Source organism: Macaca mulatta, chromosome 19 (genome assembly GCF_049350105.2).
Source record: "Macaca mulatta isolate MMU2019108-1 chromosome 19, T2T-MMU8v2.0, whole genome shotgun sequence".
NCBI classification, from domain to species: Eukaryota; Metazoa; Chordata; class Mammalia; order Primates; family Cercopithecidae; genus Macaca; species Macaca mulatta.
This window is the reverse complement of record NC_133424.1, coordinates 10,741,217-10,761,213: the sequence shown is the minus strand read 5'-3', so window position 1 is coordinate 10,761,213 and position 19,997 is coordinate 10,741,217. Positions and strand designations below refer to the sequence as shown.

Below are 19,997 nucleotides of genomic sequence, written 5' to 3'. Positions count from 1 at the left end.
GATCCACCCGCCTTGGCCTCCCAAGCTGCTGAGATTATGGGTGTGAACCACCACGCCCAGCCAACTGATTGAACTTTCAAATCTGTTCTCTCATCTCACTCCCATCTAGGAGCCCTGTTTATCGATCCTGGGCCCACCTGCCCAGCCTGGACCTGGTGGAAGCCCCGCTGTCTGCACCAGCAGCTAGGGAGTTGGGGGTGCCCATTACCCGGACCAAAAGTGTCTTCTTCACGTGGTCCTGGACCCCGTAGCCCACAGCCTTGACCTCCACGTCCACTTTGCCTATCTCCAGAGGGAGAAGCACAAAGGGTACTATCTTGGAGGAGGTGGGGGGCACGACCACCACCTGGCGGGATGGTGCTCCTGGCTTTGACGCACTGCACAGTGGCTCCTTGTGGGGGAACTCCACTCGGACCTAGGGCAGGATGGGCAAAGGCAGACGGTATCGATGTATGACGTAGTCCAGGACCCTAGGGTTACAGTCCCCTCCCCATCCTGAGATGCCCGAGTAGGTGACAGTGAAGCCTAGTGATGGGGACCACAGACCCAGCCTGAGTCAGAGCCCCATCTGCCATTTATGTGCTGTGTGACTCTGGGCAAGCCCTTGAACCGCTCTGTGTCTCAATTTCCTCATCTCTAAACCAAGAACAATAATAGTACCCATCTGATGGGGTTGTTGTGAGGTTTAAATTCCTTCCTTCCTTCTTTCCTTCCTTCCTTCCTTCCTTCCTTCCGTCTCTCTTTCTTTCCCTCCCTCCCTCCCCCCCCTTTCTTTCCCTCCCTCCCCCCTCCCTTCTCTCTCTTTCTTTCTTTCTTTTTTTCTTTCTTTCTTTCTTTCTTTCTTTCTTTCTTTCTTTCTTTCATCTTTCTATCTTCTTTCTTTCTTCTTCTTCTTTCTCTCTCTCTCTCCCTCCCTCTCTTCTTTCTCTTCTTTCTTTCTTCCCCCCTCTCTCTCTCTCTCTTTCTTTTTTTTTTTTTTTTGATGGAGTCTCACACTGTCGCCCAGGCTGGAGTGCAGTGGCACGATCTCGGCTCACTGCAAGCTCCCCATCCTGGGTTCATGCCATTCTCCTGCCTTGGCCTCCAGGGTAGCTGGGACTACAGGCGCTCGCCACCACGCCTGGCTAATTTTTTGTATTTTTAGTAGAGACGAGGTTTCACCGTGTTAGCCAGGATGGTCTCGATCTCCTGACCTCGTGATCTGCCCACCTCGGCCTCCCAAAGTGCTAGGATTACAGGCATGAGCCGCTGTGCCCCGCCCCCTTCTCCCTTTCTCCCTTTCTTTCTCTCTCTCTGTCTCTCTTTCTTTTCTTTCTTCTTCTTGCTTTTTCTTTGTTTCTTTCTCTCTTCTTCTTCTTCCTTTCTTTCTTTTCTTTTTTCTTTCCCTCTCTCTCTCTTCCTCCCTCCGTCCCTCCCTCTCTTCTTTCTCTTCTTTCTTTCTTTCTCTCTCTTTCTCTCTTTCTTTCTTTCTTGTTTTTGATGGAGTCTCACACTGTCACCCAGGCTGGAGCACAGTGGCACGATCTCGGCTCATTACAAGCTCTCCCTTGCATAAATAAATAAAATGAAATAAAATAATTTAAAAATTTTTTAAAATACACCCTAGCAGAGGTTTTGGCAGGAAGTTGAGGGCTTGGGGCTTCACCTTGGCCTGGCGATCCCTGAAATTGTACAGCACAGCTTGGATCTGGACCTGCTCATTCCTGACCACGGAGGAGGGCAACTTAAGGTCCACAAAGAACGATTTCATAACTGTCAGCTCAAAGGGGTCCGAGACACAGAGACCTAAAGCCAGGAGAGCACATTGGGTTTAAGCAGAGGCTCGGTGCGGGGAGGGGCTGGGTAAGGTCACCATACCCCCATTCCCTTAGCACTGAGCTTGCTGGGACTCACCTTGTCCAGCCTTGAGGCTGACCGCCACAAACTGCCATGTGGTGATGGAATCCGGCACGTTCACAGAGATGGGGTAATGGGAGATGCTGTTGTGAGTGAGGAAACATCACTGAGTTTGTGCTGCATGGACAGAGCTTCTGGGTTGGGGGTCGCCATGCAGTGGTTGTGGTCACCATTGAGGATCATCAGGTCACCTCATTAGTGACAGCATCGCTAGAGGGTCATCCTTTTAGGGAATCCACTAAGATGTTTTCCCCATTGTGGGACTGTCCTGAGGCTCAATGTCACTGCTGGGGTCATTGTCCCTGACCAGCATCCACTGATGATTGCAAGGACCTGGGACCAGATTCTGGCATGGAGGCTGATGTCCTACCCCGATTCACTCTTCGGCAGAGTGAACTTCCTCCAGAGCCAACTCTCAGGGAACAAGGTCCGCGCCGGCATGTCATCCAGGAAGAGGTCGTCGAAGTCCTCCTCTTCATCCACTGGAGGGAGCAGGTATGAGGTACAGTCTCCTTCATGTTTCTTCCATGTTCCACCAGACTCCTTGTGGGATCCTCCTCTCCAACCCTCCATGGCCCATATCACCCCTTAACCTGTCCCATGTCACTCTGTATCCCTCCATGAAGCCCCCACCCTGCATCTCCTGCCATGGCCCCCTCACTTGTCCCCAGACGCAGCTGATCCTCTCGAGCTTCCCGAGTCAGGGTCTCAGACAGATGGCAGCAGTCCAGGAAAGCAGCCACACAGGCTGGACCATGGCGGACATGCCAGGTCCTCTCCTCACAGGACAGCTCCACTGGGCTTTCCCGGAGCCCAGCCTCACAGCACTTTTGCTCCAGCTCTGTCTTAAACTTGTTCACTGTGGGCCAGAGTCAGAGGGAAAGAGGAGAGTTGGGCAGGTCCTAAGGACCATTCACTTTGATGCTATGCACACCTTGCCACTATTTAGCAATGACTCCATGGTAGATTCTATGCCTAGTGCCTTATCTGTGCCCTTTCTGAAGCCTCATATTGAATTCACGTGGTGAGATTCTGACAAGGAAGCTGAGCCACAGAGAGGTGAATTCATTTGCCTGGAGTCAAGGCTTCCAAGTGGCAGAGGTGGGATCAGAATCCATACTGCTTTTTTTTTTTTGAGACAGAGTAGCACTCTGTCACCCAGGCTGGAGTGCAGTGGCGCAATTTCGGCTTACTGCAAACCTCTGCCTCTCAGGTTCAAGTGATTCTCATGCCTCAGCCTCCCATGTAGCTGGGATTACAGGTGCCCACCACTACATCCGGCTAATTTTTGTACTTTTAGTAGAGACAGGGTTTCACCATGTTGGCCAGGCTGGTCTCGAACTCCTGACCTCAAGTGATCCACCCACCTTGGCCTCCCAAAGTGCTGGGTTTACAGGCATGAGCCACCATGCCAGCCTCAGAATCCATGCTTCTAACACCACCCGGTGCTGCCTCCCATCTTCCTCTGAATCCAGGCTCAAAACCTCTTCTTGTGGTCCACACTCTAGCCTTCAGGATGGCAGTTTATTCAGATATTGTCCAATGACACTTAAGACTTATCTCTCCTTTTGTCTACATTCCATCCTGTACCACAGAGGCTAGACATTTGAAAACTACATTTCCCAGACTCCCTTGCTGCTAGGGTTCTGAATGGGATTAGATGCAGCCACTAATATGCTCTTATGAGAGATCTGGGAGATAGAAGAGAAGCAGAAACCATTTTTCTTGCAGCAGTGGTAGCTGATGGGTGGTCTCCAGTCTGTGTGTTTTTGTAATGGGCACAATTTCGTGTTTGACGTACCAGTCTGTGTGTTTTTGTAATGGGCACAATTTCGTGTTTGATTATCAACGTACCAGCCTTTTGAGAGATATTGGCAGCAGTTTCCTGATATTTCATGGATTGCAAGACTGAAGTGGGGTGATCTTGAGTCCCAGCAAGCAGGCTTCCAACTTCCACCCCAAAAGCCCATTTAATGATTTTGTAAGCACCAAACTCCCCCTATTAGATCCCTCCCTGCTAGAAATGCATAGAGTGGTTTTGGTGTCCTGTTCTAAGCCCTTATGGATATCGTAGGTTGGGGAGATGGAGCGAGGCATACAGCTTTAACACTGACCTGCATTCCTCTTTGTCTCCAGCCTCTTCAGGGAGCGGCGATGGCGGCTAGGAGGAGGGTCCTGGGGGCAGGGCCAGTCTGGGAGTCAGAGGGAATGATGATAGAACAATTACCAAGATCATTATCAATATCCTTGATGATGTTTATAGGGTGTTTGCTGTATGTCCAGCACTTTATATGCATCACTTCATTTCATCTGACAGCCTCCTATATTCAAGACTTGTCACTTAAAAGCTGGGCAATTTTCAACAAGTCACTTAACCTCTCTGGGTGTTAATTTCCCCAGTGATGTAAAATGGGCATAACCAGAGTTCTGTCAATGAGATCATGCATATACAAGTACTTAGCACTGGGTCTGGCATGTAATAAATAAGAACTGTTATTAATATTACAATTTATAGCTGAGAGAATACACTCTTAGTTGTCTCCAAATCCATTATCATCCCTCATACAATATGGAGGCAAGTAAGCCTCCATATTGTATAGATCACTCAGAATAAAGACTACATTTCCCAGCCTCTCTTGCACTTAGATGGGGCCATGTGACTGTATTCTGACCAATGAGATGTGGAAGAAGTGTCCTCCCCTTTCCACTTCCCTTCATCTTCCTGCCTGGCATGGATGGACTCCTAGAAGGAGTCTGAGTCCCAGGATGACCTCTGTAGTGTTACTGAATGAGAAATAAACTACCTGTTTAACCTACTGTTATTTGTATCTTTGATACACATGGCTAACCCTGTCTTAACCAACACACAGTGAGTTACTTCTGTTATTATCTGTAATTTATGGACAAAGAAATCAAGACTCGGAGAGAAATGTGACTGGCCCATGGTAAGTGACAGGATGTGGATTACAGCCCATATCTGTTTGACACTAAACCCCACTAGGCAGCACTGCCCCCATTCCTGCCCTCCTCTTGCCCCAACCCCCCAAGCCTGTACCTGTGCTTGCCAGGCTATCCATTCCTGTGCTCATTTTCAGGTCCAATCCAGCATCCTTGAACACAGCAAATCTGTCTTTTCCACTTCCTGCTGTGCAGCCAATGTCATGTTCCTCCACCACATCCCAGACCTAGAGGTTAAGAGAGGAACCTGGATTTGGGACCTATATGACTCCTCCATGAAAGGAAAAATGGTATACTGGAATTGCAGGCTCAAATAATAATTCTCATACTATCTCCCATTTTTTGAGCTCTTATCACCTTTCAGTCATTAGGCTTTGCACCATCTCCTTGAATCATTACGTTGATGTTGTCCTCTTTATGTATGGCTGAAGAAGCTGAGGTTCCAGCTAGAATATCCTGGCAACATCTTGGCCCAAAGCCCATACGCTCTTACCTTCTTCTGAGTGAGCTTGTGTTTGCTGTTCAAAACATAGACAGCCTTGTCCACAGCCACCAGCCCCACTGTGGCTTCTGCATCACCTGTCACCTTCAGTTCCACTTGGCTGTTGGGCTCCAAAGAAGGGAAGAATCTATCATTCTTCAAGCCAACTTTCAGCTGAGCCAAGAAAAAGAGAGATGTCAGAAAAAGGGAATCACAGACCACACAACTCCACTTTCAGGTTTATGTTCCCTACTGCTCTGGTGTAGCATTTGAGAACTCCACTAGGCTAATCCCGATTCCATGTATTTATTTACTTGCATCATCGCCACACCTTGTGTTGAGCTCCTAAGGCCACATATTCTCCTCTTCCTTGGCTTCCAGTTTGGGAATGCCTAAATTTGTACGGCCCCTTTCTGGGGTTTTATGATGATGATTCACAACTATAAGGAGTTTGGCTTACCGTCCCTATGCATCTGTCATTCACATCAATCCATATGGAATCAGCCACCAACTCAGGATCCTGGCTCACTCCTCTGGGAAGTAAATAAAATGCCAGAATGCGGAAGGAGGGCAGCATCGCTGAAGTCACATCAATAATGGCTGACGTGTAGACACTCCCCTGGCTTTTTGACTGATGTTTGGCACTCACAATCTGGCCCTTACTCAGGACCTTGGAGACAAGGGAGATCAAGGATGAGAAGGGTAAGGTCAGTCTTTCCCTGAAGCTGTCCCACCCCACAATGGAGGCTCATAGTCTCTTTTCTTCAGCCTCTTGATCTGAGCCCACTCAAGATTGTTGCCACCTTCATATCTTTTTTCATAGTTTCTCCAACCCAGCAAGCCAAGGTTTTTCCAAGGAAAGAATTCCTTGACTCAGATGCTGGTCCTAGCCCCTTACCAGGATGGTGAAGTGAGTAATCCGGTCCTTGGTTTTAGGGTCCTGATGCTTTGTATTGAGGCTCAGCTGGATGCTGCTGCCAACCTCTGTGCCCAATGTCTTTACTTCGATGTGCAGGAAGTTTCCTGACCCATCTTGAGTCAAGTAAGGCCAAGCTGTCATCTTGGCTGAAGCCTGCTCCTCTGGCTGAAGAGATTCCTCAGTTTTCACCTAGAGAGGATGATGGGCAAGTAAACCCCAACCCTTCCAACTCACACAGCTCCAACTCCACCCTCCTTGCCTTGTCAAGTTGGTACCTCGATGGGGAGCTTGTCCAGATTTGCATCTGTGTTGATGGTCAGAGTGGCCAGTCCCTCAGTTGAGGTGCACACTTTGTAGTTTTGGGACTGGACAAGGACTCTGTCAGCTGGGGATCCATCAGGATTTGAGACGAAGACCTGGGGTGGAATCTGGGGTGAGGTGAAGGAAAAGCCTGGGGTGGCCTGGTGTGAGAGGTGAGACTGGAATATGATCTGAATAGGACTGCTTTGTACAACTTTATACATGGTGCACTAAACAACACCAGGGGCACCATTCATATTAGAGTTTTTATGAATGGTGCCTCCTAGAGCTTTGCAGTGTACAACCACATGTAGTCACACTGTGTGTTGTGGAGCTGATGGTAAGTGGGAAGACTGAGAGTGGAGAGGGAAGGAGGACACACGAGACCCTACAGGAGTCTTGGAGTAGGATTTGTGCCAAAGGACATCCCTGATTTTCCTAATGCCCATCCAAATTAATATATGTGAAAAGACCATGCTTTGCTTTGCAAATGCAGCCTCTAGATATACCCTCAAACACCCTCTTCCAGCCTGACTGTGGCCTCTAAGTCCCCATAGAGAAATTCTGGAGTCATCACTGTGCTTTGGGGGTATCTGGGTTAAGGTTTGAGGGGACTCTGGGATTAGCCTGGGGAATATGATGGACTCAACCTTCAGATGAGTTGGATGCAGGTGAGTCCAGTGTGGGTTTTTGTCTCTTTGTGGGAGGTCTGTTTTGGGGATGGGGCCCTGAGTCCCTAGGTGTAGTGAGTCCAGACTCTGACCCGAAAGTGGAAGGGCATTCCTGGCTTGAAATACTGGGGTGTCCTGGTGAACTTGATGTTGTATGGGCTCTGGACAATCTTCACCCCTGAGGTCTCGGCTTGCACCATCTCACCCCCTGTAGAGATAGCGGGCACATAGAGTATGTGAGGGAGTTCAATTTCTTAAGTGAGTGGCAGGACTAGTATGGGAGCCCCATCTTGGTGAAGGCAGAGAAAGACAATAACACCATTTCAACTCCTTCCACCCTTTCTGGTGTTTCCCATTTCTCTATTGAGGAAACTGAGGCTAGGAGGCAGCCCAAGGTCACGTGGATGGAGTGTCTGTGTTGGGCAAGAACACCATGTCCTGACCTCAGTCAGGGGCCTGGGTGAGGGTGGCACCTGACGAGAACACGGTGACATTGACAAAGATTGATCCTCCAATGAAGTCCTTTTCTGGGCCTTGGAATGCAGCCATCAGTATATCCTTCCGGAGGGAGACGTGGCCCAGGCCTTCCGAGATCTGTTCTTAAGGTAAAAGAGAGGAAGAGGATATGGTTTCTTGGGGAGTGATAGAAAGTGGAGTGAATTGGAGGCTGGGGAGCTGGGATTCAGTCACCTCCACCCTCTGCAGGGAGCTTTGGATAGGGATCCGGCGGGAGTCCAGTTTCACCCCAAAGATGACCAGAGCATGTCCGTCCACCGGCTTGTTAAATATATACCTGGGGGATGGAGGACCATTCCACTGTCTCTGAAGCACCCACATACCTCATGTTGCTTCAGAGATGACTGTGCAAAATTAGGAGGGGCAGAGGTGGAACTTGGAAACTTAGATGGTTTCATTGATGACCCACACAACTCTGGGAGGTGACAAATATATCCCATAAAGCCTTGATGGGTTGTAGATGTGGTCTGTGCAATCTCCCAAGATGGTAGAGGTGGACTTAAAACTATATAAAGCCACAAAGAAGTCTGGACAACCTACGAAGTGGCCTGTGCAGCCTCACCAGGGAAACTAGGTGGCCTATGTAGCATGTTAGAGCAGCAGGAATGATTCATATAATGTCCAGAAGTGGCCTTCACCAAGAGGGGGCTCCCATAGCCCGTATAATCTCAGGTGGACAGCATTGCCTGCACAACCTCATAGAGCAATGCAGATGGTCTGTAAAACACAAGGCAGCAAATGTGTCATTTGCCATCTCATAGAACTGCAGAAATGGTTTGGACAATCTCTCAATGGCAAAGGTAACCTGTACCACCTCATGGACTTTCAGAGGTGGTCTAAACTGTGAAGTGGCAGATGAGATGAGACTCAGTACAACGCCATTGGGTAGACAAGGTGGCCTCTACAAATTCATAGACTTGAAGAAATGGTTTATACAACTTCACAGGTGGCAGATATGGTCTGTACAACCTCATAGGACAACATAGGTAGCCCAGAATACCAGAATATCTCATGGGTAGGACGAGAGTGTGTCTGCCACCCTAAGTGCTACAGAAGTGGCTTGCTTCTTCTCTCTTTCTTTCTTTCTTTTTTTTTTTCTTTGAGATAGAGTCTCACTCTGTCACCCACACTGGAGTGCAGTGGCACAGTCTTGGCTCACTGCAACCTCTACCTCCTGGGCTCAAGCGATCCTCCCACCTCAGCCTCCCTAGCAACTGGGACAACAGGCACGTGCCACCACTCCTGGATAATTTTTTTTTTTAAGATGGAGTCTTGCTCTGTTGCCCAGGCTGGAGTGCAGTGGCACGATCTCCACTCACTGCAAGCTCCGCCTCCCAGGTTCACGCCATTCTCCCGCCTCAGCCTCCTGTGTAGCTGGGACTACAGGTGCCCGCCACCGCGCCCAGCTAATTTTTGTATTTTTAGTAGAGACGGGATTTCACTGTGTTAGCCAGGATGGTCTAGATCTCCTGACCTCATGATTCGCCCGTCTCGGCCTCCCAAAGTGCTGGAATTACAGGCTTGAGCCACCGCACCTGGCCCCAATTTTTTTTTTTTTTTTTTTTTTGAGACAGAGTCTCACTCTGTCACCCAGGCTAGAGTTCAGTGATTCAATCTCGGCTCACTGCAACCTCTGCCTCCTGGGTTCAAGCAATTCTCCCACCTCAGTAGTCCCTGAGTACCTGAGACTACAGGTGTGCACCACCATGCCTGCCTATTTTTGTAGTTTTAGTAGAGATGAGTTTTTGCCATGTTGGCCAGGCTGGTCTCAAACCCCTGACCTCAGGTGATCCACCCTCCTCGACCTCCCAAAGTGCTGGGATTACAGGTGTGAGCCACAACGCCCAGCCAGCCTGGCTATTTTTTTTTTTTTTTTGGTAGAGAAGGCGTTTTGCCATGTTGTCCAGGCTGGTCTTGAACTCCTGGCCTCAAGTGATCCTCCTGCCTTGGTCTCCCAAAGCCCTGGGATTACAGACGTGAGCCATAGCACCTGGCACTTGTTTCTCTGTATTCAATCTTTGTGTCCCTGGTCTTCTGGCAGGGCTGGGAGGAAGGGGGCTCACCGAGCGTGGATGTCAATGCCCAGAACCTCATCCTTGAGATAGAAGAAAGTCTTGTTTGGGACCAGCTGGACCTCAAAAGATGGGAGGACTGGGAGGAAAAAAAAAAAAAAGCTATGGGCACCCTCAGTATTGTACCTGCTCCCTCATCTCCTCCCAGTCCTGCTCCTTCCTTGGTGGCTCTGCCAAGCCCCAAGGGCTGGAACACCAGCACCCAGCACTTAGCACCCAGCTCAGGCCCTGGTTTACAGTGGAGGCTCCCCTTGAAACCTCCTTTCCTTTCCAGTCCCGTCCCTGGCATATTCATCTTGCCCACCCCACCCACAGCCTTCTCACCATATTCCTTCACATCAAAGGCAGCCTTGAACTTCTGCTTGGGTGTACTTTGGTAGCTGGCTTCGATGGTCCAGGTCCCCAAACTGAGGCACAGAAAGTTAAGAGAGATGGAGACAGAGAATGACAGCCTCCCTTGCCACCCCTCGGGCTCCCAGACATGACAAGGGCACCTGACAAGCTCTGGGAGGTGAAAGGAGCTGAAAAAGAAGCCGTCCTTGGCTATCAGACTCTGGCTAATCACGGTGATTCCCTCTGGGTTCTGTGGGGATAGGGGGTGGGGCTGGTGACTGCCCTCTGGGAGGGCCCTTGTGGCTCATGCTTCAGCACGCCGTGCAACCTCAGTGTCCAGGATCCACCCCCACCACCCCCCATCGGGAAAGACCACCTTGATGTCCAGAGTGAATGTCCTGGTCACAGGGTCCATCTTGTGGTTAACAGTGAACACCCGGTAGTGAACTAGGGGAGAAGGAGGACTCTGAGTGTTGGGTAGAGGAAGGGAAAGACAGAGAGAGAGAGAGTTTGGATCTTGGGCAGTGGTGGGGGCCACTTATGCAGAGAGAGAGATCTTGGGAGGTGGAGAAGATTTTAGGGGATGGGAGTATCTCAGACATTGGGAAAGACTGGGAATGAGAGCCAGTGATTGCTCCAAGCCAAGTGCCTCGGGGCTGTACCCAAGTGCTCAGGGGTGTAGATGGTCTTGTCTGTCTGGATAAAGATGTAGCCAGCATGAGGAGCCACCAGCACTATCTTCTCCATGAATGAGGAGTCCGAGAAGGGTGCCCAAGTTGCCCGGATGATGACATATTGCTGTCCTGGTTTTGGGGGGTACACCAGGCTCTCGGGAACCTGACAGAGAGAGATATCCATACTCCTCAGGCTCTGCTGGGGTCTCCCTGACTGGGAGTAAAGCCCTGGGACAGATCCTGGGAGGAGCAATTGACTGAGGATCTTCTGGTTCTGCCTTTGGGAGCTAGGTTGCCATGTGCAGTTGTGCAGGTTGCTCACTGAACGAGAGCACCCAGCCAAAGGAAGGACGAAATCCAGTCCATGATCAACTTCCCAAGCTACCAACAGAAGGCACCTTTTATAGTTCTCGGAGAGGCATCAAATGGGCTAGTGGAGGCTTCCTGGAGCCCAGGCTTAGGGACTTTTGACTTCTAAATGGACAGGATGTTAGAGGAGCGGTAAGTACTTTGGGCCCTGCATCTACTCTCCAGACACAGAGTCTGCCCCTTTCTACCTTTATTGCTGACCCGGAGTCCCCTTTGTGGTCACGCATTCCAGCCTGTCACCCACCGTCACAGGTGCCTGGTCCATAAAGTTGTTTCCTGGCGAGAGAATGAGCTGGCTCCTTGCCAACACTGCCTTCCTCATGGGGAAGTCCCATACCGTGAGGTTCACCTCGAGGGTCCTTGTGAGGGGCTGTCTGGAGTCCGAGTGGGCCTGAATGTGAATCCTCTCCGGACTGCCAACCCTCAGGACTCGGGGGGTCACCAGGATGTAGCTGCCAGTAGACAAACACAGGGGCATTAAGGGACTTGAGTAGGGAAAGTGACACCAAACAGGAGTCACAAGCTGGAATCACGCAGACATCAGATGTGCAGGAAGCCGGCTGAGCCCCCTCCATTCCCCAGACTCACAGAGGCTCAGCGTGGGTGAGGGGGCTTCCCAACAGAAGCAGAATCCACCCGAGGGGCCAGGGCATGTCCATGGTGGGTGGGAGGGTGACGGGTGGCCACAGGCTGCAGATATCTGTTCTCTTGTCTGTCCTCTTGTCTGCCCTGGCCCTGGCCTGTTTGCCTTGACTGGTCGTGGCTGAGTTAATATCTAAACAGGTGTGGGGCAAGAATCCCTCTAAATCCAACCAGGTGGAGTTGAGGGTGTTTCTTTCTTCCCAGCCAAGCCTCCAAGATAGGCTTGAGAAGTGCCCCAGCCACTTCCTTGGGGGCCACAGTGGTAAGAGAATTGCCTGTTCCATGAGCCATGAGGGTCTTTATCCTCCCCTACTTTTTTTTTGAGACAGAGTCTGGCTCTGTCACCCAGGCTGGAGTGCAGTGGCACAATGTCAGCTCACTGCCACCTCTGCCTCCCGGGTTCAAGCAGTTCTCATGCCTCAGCCTCCCAAGTCGCGGGGATTACACGCATAAGCCAGCACGCTCGACTAATTTTTGTATTTTTAATAGAGATGGGGTTTCACCATGTTGGCCAGGCTGGTCTCGAACTCCCGACCTCAAGTGATCCTCCCACCTCGACCTCCCAAAGTGCTGGGATTACAGGTATGAGCCACTGTGCCTGGCCATGAAGGTCATATCCTAAAGCCCTCCCCTCCCCCAGCAAGGAGCTTTGCACACCCAGGACACTGAACTCAGGGCTTGGTTGGGATTGGCTGGCAGGAGGAGGAGCAAACATCTTTCTACCCTAGGCTGGATGGATTTTTCCTACTTCTGCCCTTGTGAAATTGGCAAAACAGGGCAGCTGCACAAACAGGGGCGGTGCTGGCATTTTTTTCCCTATTTCTCAATTCCGGGAGTAAGCAGCCTGTGGCATTTGACCATCTGACCCCAGGACCCACTATAATGAAACCTGCTAAGAAATCCATGGTTCAAAGTCCTCTTGTTGGGCTTCAAGTCCTTGCACTACATGGATTTCTTCATCCTTGCAGGAGACGATTATGCTTGGTAAATTGTGACATTGTCTATTGTTTCCTAAGTCATGCCAGAGTCTCTGGGTTCCTTTTCCAGAAGGCAAATTATACATATTAAGCCGGGGAAGGAAACACATCATGCTTGAAGCATTCCTGGAAAAAGGCTTTCTCTGTCCTCAAATAATTCTCACTGTTTAGCGGGCTTATTAAAGAGAATTGTTGAGACGGCTTTGTGGTGTCTGCCTCTAAGAAGCGGTTGGTCTTAATGATGAGTCTGTTTGAATCTGCCCCCTACAGTGATGTCAATTCAGCCAGCTTGGGAAATTTTGCCTATTGAAGAGTTCCTGATCCCCCCATCAAATGATAATATACTTTTTTTTTATTTTTTTATTTTTTATTTTATTTTTATTATTATTTTTTTGAGACGGAGTCTGGCTCTGTCACTCAGGCTGGGGTGCAGTGGCCAGATCTCAGCTCACTGCAAGCTCCGCCTCCTGGGTTTACGCCATTCTCCTGCCTCAGCCTCCCGATTAGCAGGAACTACAGGCGCCCGCCACCCCGCCCGGCTAGTTTTTTGTATTTTTAGTAGAGATGGGGTTTCATCGTGTTAGCCAGGATGGTCTCGATCTCCTGACCTCGTGATCCGCCCACCTCGGCCTCCCAAAGTGCTGGGATTACAGGCTTGAGCCACCGCGCCTGGCCTACTTTTTATTTTTTTAAAGACAGATCTCACTCTGTTGCCCAGGCTGTAGTGCAGTGGTGCGATCTTGGTTCACTGCAACCTTTGCCTCTCAGGTTCAAGCCATTCTCCCACCTCAGCCTCCCGAGTATCTGGGATTACAGGCGTGCACCACCACATCTGGCTACTTTTTTTGTATTTTTAGTAGAGACGGGGTTTCACCATGTTGGCCAGGCTGGTCTCAAACTCCTGACCTCATGATCCGCCCATCTCAGTCTCCCAAAGTACTGAGATTACAGGCATGAGCCACTGCTTCCAGCAGATAATACACTTTCATCTGCCAAAGATTCATCAAGCATTTACTTTGAGCCTGGCCCCTACTTAGCATGCTGGGGACACAGCAGTGAACATGGCAGACAAAATCCCTTCCTGTGTGGAGTGGACATTTACTGCAAACTTAAAAATGGCATTTTCTACTGAAATCTCATAGTCTCCCATGAATTGGGGCTTAACGTGTGCCCATTTTCTAGATCCTGCCTTCGTAGAGAGCTGAAACCAAGGACGTTAGAAGCAAAGGGAGGAGTAGGATCTAGTTATTTATTCCTTGGGCATTTGTCGAGCACCTACTAGGTGCTGGACACTGTTCAGTGTGCTCTATGTCCCCTAATAGAAACCTTGCAGCTGGGTCAGGAGTGGTGACTCAGGCCTGTAATCCTAGCACTTTGGGAAGCTGAGGCGGGAGGATTGTTTGAGGCCAGGAGTTCGAGACCAGCCTAGGCAACAGAGTGAGACTCAGTCCTGACAAAACGAACAAACAAACAAACAAACAAAAAAACCAGGGGTGGTAGTGCACATCTGTAGTCCCAGTTACTCAGGATGCTGAGGTGGGAGGATTGCTTGGGCCCAGGAGGTCGAGGCTGCAGTGAGCTGTGATTACATCACTGCACTCCAGCCTGGGCAACCCTACCTCAAAAGAAGAAGAAAAGAAGAGGAGGAAGAAGGAGAAGTAGTCTTGCAGCCATGCTGAAGTAATTAGCACCCATTGCACAGATGAGGAGACTGAGGCCCCAAGAGGCTAAGCTCCCCATGTCAGGCAGCTGGGGAGCAGTGAGGCTTCAGCTAACGCTCTTAAGTTGATGTTTTAGGGAGCAAAGACTCAATAGAATCAAATTAAAGCCTGCCTCAGGGAAGCAAGTGACACTTAATTTGAAAGGTTCTAGAACATTAGTGTCTATTTACTGTCCCAGGGTCTCAGGAATCTCCACTGGTTCTGTTTTTTGTTTTTGTTTTTATGGAGTCTCACTCTGTTGCCCAGGTTAGAGTGCAGTGGTACAATCTTGGGTTCAAGCAATTCTCCTGCCTTAGCTCCCCAAGTAGCCGAGGTTACAGGTGCAGGCCATCACAACCGGCTAATTTTTATACTTTTAGTAGAGACGAGGTTTCATCATGTTGGCCAGGCTGGTCTCGAACTCCTGACCTCACATAATCCGCCCACCTTGGCCTCCCAAAGTGTCAGGATTACAGGTCTGAGCCACCGTGCCTGGCCTCCACTGGTTCTGTTTAGCTCTGCCTGGGCTGGGGGTGGGCGTTCCCCTTCACCAGGTGTTCACATCCCCCCTCTGTTGGGGGCAGGGATTGCAGGTGTCCGGGACAGGTGATTGTCCAAAGGCAAAGGTCCTCAGGGCCTCTCTCCGCAGTCCTTCCCTTCTTTTCCTCCAGTCTGGGCCTTCTCTCCCAGTACCAGTGTCTCTTATCTACACAGTGGGAATTGCCAGGTAGAACCATCTGAGCCATTTTAAAATTTTTTATTTTTATTTTTTGTTTTTAGAGACAGACTCTCCCTCTGTCATCCAGGCTGGAGTGCAGTGGCACAATCACAGCTCACTGCAGCCTTGACTTCCTGGACTCAGGTGATCCTCCTGCCTCAGCCTCTCAAGCAGCTGGGACTACAGGCAGGCACCACCACGCCCAGCTAATTTTTTTCTATTTTTGGTAAAGACAGGGTCTCCCTATGTTACCCAGTCTGGTCTTGAACTCCTGGGCTCAAGCAATCCTCCAGCCTTGGCCTCCCAAAGCCCTGGGATTACAGGTGTGAGCCACCATGCCCAGCCTGGAGTGTATATTTTTACTGTAGCCACATTCACCTGGACTGTCTTTTTCAATCCTCTCAGCAATCTAAGGAATTAAGGATCATCACTGGCCCATTTTACAGATGAAAAACTCTCTGGACTCCAGGGCTGACACCTGGAATCCCAGGCAGAGCTGGGAGGATCGCTTGAAACCAGGAGATGGAGACCAGCCTGGACAACATGGCTGACCCTATCTCTACAATTTTTTTTTTCTTTTTCTTTTTTTCTTTTTCTTTTTTTGAGATGGAGTCTCGCTCTGTCACCCAGGCTGGAGCGCAGTGGTGTGATCTCCGCTCACTGAAAGCTCCGCCTCCCGGGTTTACGCCATTCTCCTGCCTCAGCCTCCCGAGTAACTGGGACTACAGGCGCCCGCCATTCTACAAAATTTTTTTTTAAAAATTAGCTGAGTGTAGTGGTGTGTGCCTGTAAAGACCAACTGTAAGGTCCTCTGAACGGGCTACACCATAGTTGAGCCATTGTGACCCCCGTGACCCACACCTACAGGCCTCCTGGGGTCACAAAGACTGGAGCAACAGGAGAACCACTAAAGAAACAGCTAGTTCCAGCCAGGCGCGGTGGCTCATGTCTGTAATCTCAGCACTTTGGGAGGCTGAAGCGGGCGGATCACAAGGTAAGGAGATCGAGACCATCCTGGCTAACGCGGTGAAATCCCATCTCCACTAAAAATACAAAAAACTAGCCGGGTGAGGTGGCGGGCACCTGTAGTCCCAGCTACTTGGGAGGCTGAGGCAGGAGAATGGCGTAAACCTGGGAGGTGGAGCTTGCAGTGAGCCGAGATTGCACCACTGCACTCCAGCCTGGGCAACAGAACAAGACTCCGTCTCTAAAAAAAAAAAAAAAAAAAAAAAGAAACAGCTAGTTCCTGCCTTAACTTATTAACCGACCTTGCAACATTCCACCGTTGTGATATGTTCCTGCCCTACCCTAACTAATCAATAGACCTTGTGATATTGTGCCTTGTGACCTCCCCCCACGTTGTGGCTACAAACCTTGTGACATTTTTCCCCTGCCCGAAAAAACTGCCCGTAACTGTAACTTTCCACTACCTACCCCAAACCTATAAAACCAGTTCCACTCCCACCACCCTTCACTGACTGTCTTTTCGGACTCAACGGCTTGCACCTGAGTGAATAAACAGTCTTGTTGCTCACTCTTAGCCTGTTCAGGGTACCTCTTCAATTAAATGCGCGCAGAACATTTGGTGCCGAAAGCCCTGGATAGGGGATCTCCTCCTGGAGACCTACCCCTATTCCCCTGAGCTCTCCCTCAAAGAGACTCCCTTCGACCTTGGGACTTCAGACCCGCCCCTGCAAAAGGACCCCACGCCTGCCTACAGATCAGTTAAGCTGCCTCAGTCTCTCTTCATCTTTCTCTCTCTTTTTCTTTCAGACAATGAACCTCCTTTTGTCCGTGTTTCTGAAATCCAATAATGGTCACGGCTGTACAACTCCGGACTTCCACTGGGGATACCCACTGAAGATCCTAGTGGTCGTTCTATTCCTTGTCTCTTTCTTTCTCATCCAATCTTCCCTGTTCTATCATGGGCAACCTCCCGCCCTCCATCTCTCCTCCTTCCCCTCTGGCTTGTGTCCTCAAAAATCTCAAACCTCTTCAGCTTTCACCCGATCTAAAGCCTAAACGTTTATCATTATTATTATTATTTGCTGTAACATGGCCTGGCCCCAAGATAAATTAGACAACGGCTCTCAGTGGCCAGAAAACAGCACTTCCGATTTCTCTATTTTGCGGGACTTTGACAACTTCTGTCACAAAATGGGCAAACGGTCTGAGGTACCCTACGTCCAGGCATTTTTTTTTTTCTTTGACACGGAGTCTCGCTCTGTCACCCAGGCTGGAGTACAGTAGCGTGATCTCGACTCACTGCAAGCTCTGCGTCCCGGGTTCACGCCATTCTCCTGCCTCAGCCTCCCGAGTAGCTGAGACTACAGGCGCCCGCCACCATGTCCGGCTAATTTTTTTGTATTTTTAGTAGAGATGAGTTTTCACCGTGTTAGCCAGGATGGTCTCAAACTCCTGGCCTCAAGTGATCTGCCCGCCTTGGCCTCCCAAAGTGCTGGGATTACAGGCACGAGCCACCGCGCCCGGCCGTCCAGGCATTTTTTACACTATGGTATCTCTCTCCCTAGCCTCTGCTCCCAACGTGACCCGTCCCAAGTTTTCCTTATCTCCCTTCCTTCTTCCATTGGTGATGCTGATTCCTGTTTGTCCGTTAATCCCTCTGATATTTCTCCCCCTCACCCACCCGAACTCGGTTCTAATTCCCCCTCAGAATCTGATCCCTCTTCTACCCACAACCCACCCCCCTTATGCCCCTCCCATCACCACCCCTCCTCGCACCCTATCTGGCTTACAATTTGGCCCCACGGCCGGCCCCCTGCCCCTGCCCCTGCCCCTGCCCAGCAATTTCTCCTTCGAGAGGTGGCAGGAGCCGAAGGAATAGTCCAGGTTCATGTCCCTTTCTCCCTGTCGAACCTCTCCCAAATTAGTCAACGCCTAGGCTCTTTCTCGTCTGACCCCACCAACCATATACAAGAACTCCGATACTTAACCCAGTGCTATAATCTTAACTGGAATGACTTAAACATCATCCTCATCTCTACTCTGGCTCCTGAGGAGCGAGAGCGAGTTTGGACCCTAGCTCAATCTTACGCTGATGACTACTGGCACCTTGAGCCTGGCCTCCAAAAAGGTGCTAGGGAGGTACCCCGTGAAGACCCCCAATGCACCTACCAGTCAGGGCTCCAAGGAATAGCCAGGCAGGACCATATGATCTCTTGCCTAGCTCAAGGGCTTCAGAAGGCTGCATATGAAACCATCAATTATGACAAACTAAAGGAGACCATTCAGAACAAATACGAAAATCCAGCTCAGTGTATGGCCCATCTAGCTGCCACCTTCAGGTGATACACAGCACTAGACCCTGAAGGGCCGGAAGGCCGCCTTATTCTTTTTTTTTCTTTTCTTTTCTTTTCTGTTCTTTTCTTTTCTTTTCTGTTCTTTTCTGTTCTTTTCTTTTCTTTTCTTTTTTGAGACAGAGTCTTGCTCTGTCGCCCAGGCTGTAGTGCAGTGGCCTGATCTCTGCTCACTGCAAGCTCCGCTTCCCAGGTTCACGCCATTCTCCTGCCTCAGGTCCCAAGTAGCTGGGACTTCAGGCAGCCGCCACCACGCCCAGCTAATTTTTTGTATTTTTAGTAGAGATGGGGTTTCACCATGTTAACTAGGATGGTCTCAATCTCCTGGCCTTGTGATCCGCCCACCTTGCCCTCCCAAAGTGCTGGGATTACAGGCGTGAGCCATCACGCCTGGCTCTGCCTATTCTTAAATGAAGAATGCTGCTTTTACTTAAATCAATCTGGCCTCATATATGATAACATTAAAAAACTTAAAGACAAAGCTCAAAAACTTGCAAATCAGGCAAATAATTATTCTGGACTTACCTTGCCATTCTCTAGCCTAGCTTCATGGCTCCTTCCACTAACAGGCCCTTTCACACTCACCCTTCTTGTCCTCTTGATCAGACCTTGTCTTTTCAGGCTAATCTCTCAGTTTATACAAAATCGTATCTAAGCTATTACTAATTAATCAATACGGCAAATCCTCCTTCTAACAACCCCGCAATACCAACTCCTATCCCAAGATCTTTCCTCAGTTTAATCTCTCCAACTTTAGGTTCCCATGCTGCCCCAACCCCACTCAAAGCAACCCTTAGAAACATTGTCCATCACCCCAAAACATCACCCATCACCCCTCCTTGGCACCCCTAAAATTTTCACCCCAACATCCCAACATTACACTACTCTTTCTCATTTTATTTCTTTCTTATTTTATTTTTCATTATTAAACATAAAAAGACAGGAATGTAAGGTCCTGTGAACGTACTACACCATGATCGAGCCATTGTGGTCCCTGTGACCCACATGTACAGGCCTCCTGGAGTCACAAAGCCTGGAGCAACAGGAGAACCACTAAAGAAGAAGAAACGGCTAGTTCCTGCCTTAACCGATTAACCAGTCTTGCAACATTCCACCATTGTGATCTGTTCCTGCCCTATCCTATCTAATCAATTGACCTTGTGATATCATGCCTTGTGACCTTCCCCCACCTTGTGACTATGCACCTTGTGACATTCTTCCCCTGCCCGAAGAAACCGCCCCTAACTATCTTTCCACTACCTACCCCAAACCTATAAAACCAGTTCCACTCCCACCACCCTTCACTGACTCCCTTTTTGGACTCAGCTGAAAAGTGAATAAACAGCCTTGTTGCTCACACTTAGTCTGTTCAGGGTGTCTCTTCAATTAGACGCATGCGTAACACCAACTACTCATGGGGCTGAGGTGGGAGGATCGCTTGAGCACGGGAGTCA

The 19,997-nt window shown here is 49.7% G+C and overlaps 1 protein-coding gene and 1 long non-coding RNA gene across 9 annotated transcripts in view; one reads left to right on the top strand and one right to left on the bottom strand.

The window, feature by feature from the left end:
• LOC714514 (complement C3) overlaps nucleotides 1-19,132 on the bottom strand; it is a 41,523-nt gene extending 22,391 nt beyond the window's left edge. The window contains exons 1-21 of one of the 8 annotated variants that reach the window (XM_015122828.3): nucleotides 11,778-12,065; nucleotides 11,434-11,641; nucleotides 10,809-10,983; nucleotides 10,523-10,593; nucleotides 10,308-10,396; nucleotides 10,138-10,220; nucleotides 9,805-9,892; nucleotides 7,916-8,018; nucleotides 7,699-7,819; nucleotides 7,318-7,433; nucleotides 6,530-6,670; nucleotides 6,234-6,443; nucleotides 5,796-6,005; nucleotides 5,348-5,509; nucleotides 4,952-5,081; nucleotides 4,011-4,088; nucleotides 2,558-2,755; nucleotides 2,267-2,378; nucleotides 1,894-1,979; nucleotides 1,646-1,785; nucleotides 209-415 (exon numbers count right to left, since the gene is read on the bottom strand). In XM_015122828.3, the coding sequence (XP_014978314.3) occupies nucleotides 209-415; nucleotides 1,646-1,785; nucleotides 1,894-1,979; nucleotides 2,267-2,378; nucleotides 2,558-2,755; nucleotides 4,011-4,088; nucleotides 4,952-5,081; nucleotides 5,348-5,509; nucleotides 5,796-6,005; nucleotides 6,234-6,443; nucleotides 6,530-6,670; nucleotides 7,318-7,433; nucleotides 7,699-7,819; nucleotides 7,916-8,018; nucleotides 9,805-9,892; nucleotides 10,138-10,220; nucleotides 10,308-10,396; nucleotides 10,523-10,593; nucleotides 10,809-10,983; nucleotides 11,434-11,641; nucleotides 11,778-11,848 (2,799 nt within the window). In that variant the 5' untranslated portion in view covers nucleotides 11,849-12,065. Of the gene's footprint in view, nucleotides 1-208; nucleotides 416-1,645; nucleotides 1,786-1,893; nucleotides 1,980-2,266; nucleotides 2,379-2,557; nucleotides 2,756-4,010; nucleotides 4,089-4,951; nucleotides 5,082-5,347; nucleotides 5,510-5,795; nucleotides 6,006-6,233; nucleotides 6,444-6,529; nucleotides 6,671-7,317; nucleotides 7,434-7,668; nucleotides 7,825-7,915; nucleotides 8,019-9,804; nucleotides 9,893-10,137; nucleotides 10,397-10,522; nucleotides 10,594-10,808; nucleotides 10,984-11,433; nucleotides 11,642-11,777; nucleotides 12,124-19,068 lie in introns of those variants that run through there. The other 7 variants (XM_015122829.3, XM_028838779.2, XR_013408871.1 and 4 more) reach the window with 7 other exon arrangements.
• On the top strand, nucleotides 12,008-19,900 carry LOC144336651 (uncharacterized). Its single transcript, XR_013408908.1, has 2 exons — nucleotides 12,008-12,093; nucleotides 17,604-19,900. It is a non-coding gene; the product is annotated as an uncharacterized LOC144336651 (long non-coding RNA).
• Nucleotides 19,901-19,997: the final 97 nt, after the last annotated feature.